The sequence below is a fragment of the Nicotiana tabacum genome, chromosome 11 (genome assembly GCF_000715075.1).
Source record: "Nicotiana tabacum cultivar K326 chromosome 11, ASM71507v2, whole genome shotgun sequence".
NCBI classification, from domain to species: domain Eukaryota; kingdom Viridiplantae; phylum Streptophyta; class Magnoliopsida; order Solanales; family Solanaceae; genus Nicotiana; species Nicotiana tabacum.
In genome coordinates, this window is record NC_134090.1 from 109845734 (window position 1) to 109848346 (window position 2613).

General features: G+C 37.9%; 1 protein-coding gene across 1 annotated transcript; it reads right to left on the reverse strand.

The window, feature by feature from the left end:
* Positions 1-223: 223 nt before the first annotated feature.
* LOC142165969 (uncharacterized) lies at positions 224-1407 on the reverse strand. Its single transcript, XM_075224362.1, has 4 exons — positions 1121-1407; positions 734-916; positions 611-674; positions 224-544 (listed from the first exon to the last, which is right to left on the reverse strand). The coding sequence occupies exons 1-4, from the start codon at positions 1405-1407 to the stop codon at positions 224-226; spliced, it is 855 nt and encodes a 284-aa protein (XP_075080463.1).
* Positions 1408-2613: the final 1206 nt, after the last annotated feature.

A 2613-nucleotide genomic window follows, 5' to 3' on the forward strand; every position in this document is an offset into this window, starting at 1 on the left:
TATTTCTTCCCCAATTTTTGTTTATTTTCCGCATTGTTAGGCTTACCTAGTCGTATAGACTAGGTGCCGTCATGATAGTTCACGGAGAGCGAACCGGGGTCGTGACAAATAGATTTAGGTAGTGGTGCTACCCGAAAGAAGTGCAATACCATGTTATGAATATCAATACCAATGATGTCTCAACATACTTGATAGAAAATACTAGTGAATCAATCAGGACCATTCATACTCTCCCACTTAGTTCAAACACAACAACCTTGACTTCTTCAAGAGTAGGATACCTACATAATTCCAGATTCTGCTCCATAGTTACCATAGCTGGCACATTGTCTAGTAGAATGAAGTCAGGAGGATCCGCTTCTCTAGTGAATTGCCTTTGGTAGAATTCAATAGCAGCAGCAGCCATATCGTCTTGGCTTTCAACCCGGACTCCATCCACTTTTTGTATTCTTTTCAATTGCAGGTTATGTCTCTTGCCAATAACATGATTGTGAAAAAATGTTGTATTCCTATCTCCTTCAGTAAACCATATCATCCCAGCCTTCTGCCACCAGTATTGATCTTTAATGCTTAAGTACCTCTTCAATTCATCTTATGCTTTTTGAAGCACTATTCCATTCTCAACTGTAGGTTCTTCTTCAAAAAGCATCTCCTTCACCTTCAAAATGTCTTCCCTAATAGCAAGTTGTTTGAATATATAGCATTGCTCCATATAGATAGAGTAATCTTCAACCTCTTTAGACTTTGCTTGAACATGAGATATGGATCTCCAATAAAGTCAGCAATCAAGTTCTGTCTCACCACCTCCTTAAATGTTTCATGTTTGGTAAAAACGTTCAGGAACTTAAAAGTCTTTATGAAGTTAGTAGCTTTTTTACCATAACTCATGAATAGAGGAGCATGATCTGATCCAGTCCTAATAAGATGTTCAACATCAATAGTAGGGAATAGAATCTGGAATGGTAAATTCACAAAAACTCTATCCAACCTTTTAAAGATACACTCAACATTTGGTCTACCATTCCACTAGGTGAATGAACTTCCTTTGTAGCCTAAATCGAACAACCCACAAGAGTTCACACAAAAAGCAAAGTCTTCATATTCAGGAGAGTGAACTCACAGTCCCCCAATCTTCTCATCTTCATAAAGCACAACATTGAAATCACCACCAACAACCCAAGGCAATTCCATATCACTTGCCAGATAATACATATTATTCCGCAATTCCATCCTCTCAAGTGAAGAACATTTATCATATACAAAAGTAAACATGATGTATAGGCCAATATCTTGATGATAAAGTTTGATAGTAACCTGTTGTTCAGTCTCCATCACTAATTCCCACACTACAGCATCATCAAAGAAAAGCCAGATCTTCCCATTGATGTTAGACATAGAATTATCCATATTAAGTCCGCTTTTGTATCTTTGACTATGTCTTGAGTTCCATAAAGGTTCCATCAAACATCCACAAAGAATCCATGTTCCCTATTCATATGGATCACTCTTTGAAAGTTCTGTTGAGTTTTAACAGAACTTATGTTCCATATCAAGGCCTTGATCATCATTTAGTAACTGAGACTGCAATCTTGGGCATTATTCTTGTAGGTTGAGGTACTTCTTTAACTTGACCTTGCTTTTTGCCCTTCGTACAACTTCTGCCAGCAACTCTTAGAGATAAGTCTACATCTCTAGCAACTACCTTGAATTTGCCTATAGTAGATTCATCTTCTCCCTCTTCCTCAATCTCATCTTTTTCTACCTCTACATTCTGAAGATCCACAGGTTCCACATTGTGAGTGATAATGTCATATAGTATTTTATTAGGTGACATCAATGGGGCATTGATTTGAAGCTGCATAGATTGCCCAATTCCTAAGGCACAATCCACTGATAATGCCTCAGTTGCACCTAAAGCCTTAGGAACAATGGTCTGCTCATGTGACACCCTATTTGCCTCCTACAACCCCTAGTTATGTTGTTCCATTACTCATAAAGATTCTTGCATCACCTTGAATTGCAATTCATAGACTGAACCCAGATTAGGGTTTACTATAGCAGTAGACACTGGAATTCCTATTCCATTGGATTCCTTAAGCTTTCCATAAGTTGTTTTTATGTTCTGACCTCACTGTATCATTTAATACCTTATCATGGACATTCCCAATCTGATCACCACCTGAAAGCTGCACCGGATTATACTTCAACATTAGCCAAAACCTCAACAACTTCACTAGGTTTTACTGTTACATTAATCTTCTTCTTAGTAGCAACTTCCATTGTTGTTCCTCCAGTTGTTCTAGCTCCAATTAGTGCTCTTGTATCACCTCTAGTTGAAAAATTCGGTTGCTTCTTGTTAGGGATCATACTACCATCATCCCCAGTTTCTAGAAAACTAGGGTTTACTATAGCACTAGGATTCATTGCAGATTGCACCTGACTGTTACCTCTATTTTCCTTGTTGCTTGAGGTAATTTTTGCACCTGTTTGATCTTCCAAAGTCTCCACTTCATCACTCCATAAAGACCTCTCAGAAATAACTTCATAATTTTCCACATTCTTGCATGAATCTTCCAATGTTTGAGATAGAATCGCATGACATGAGTGGCTAAT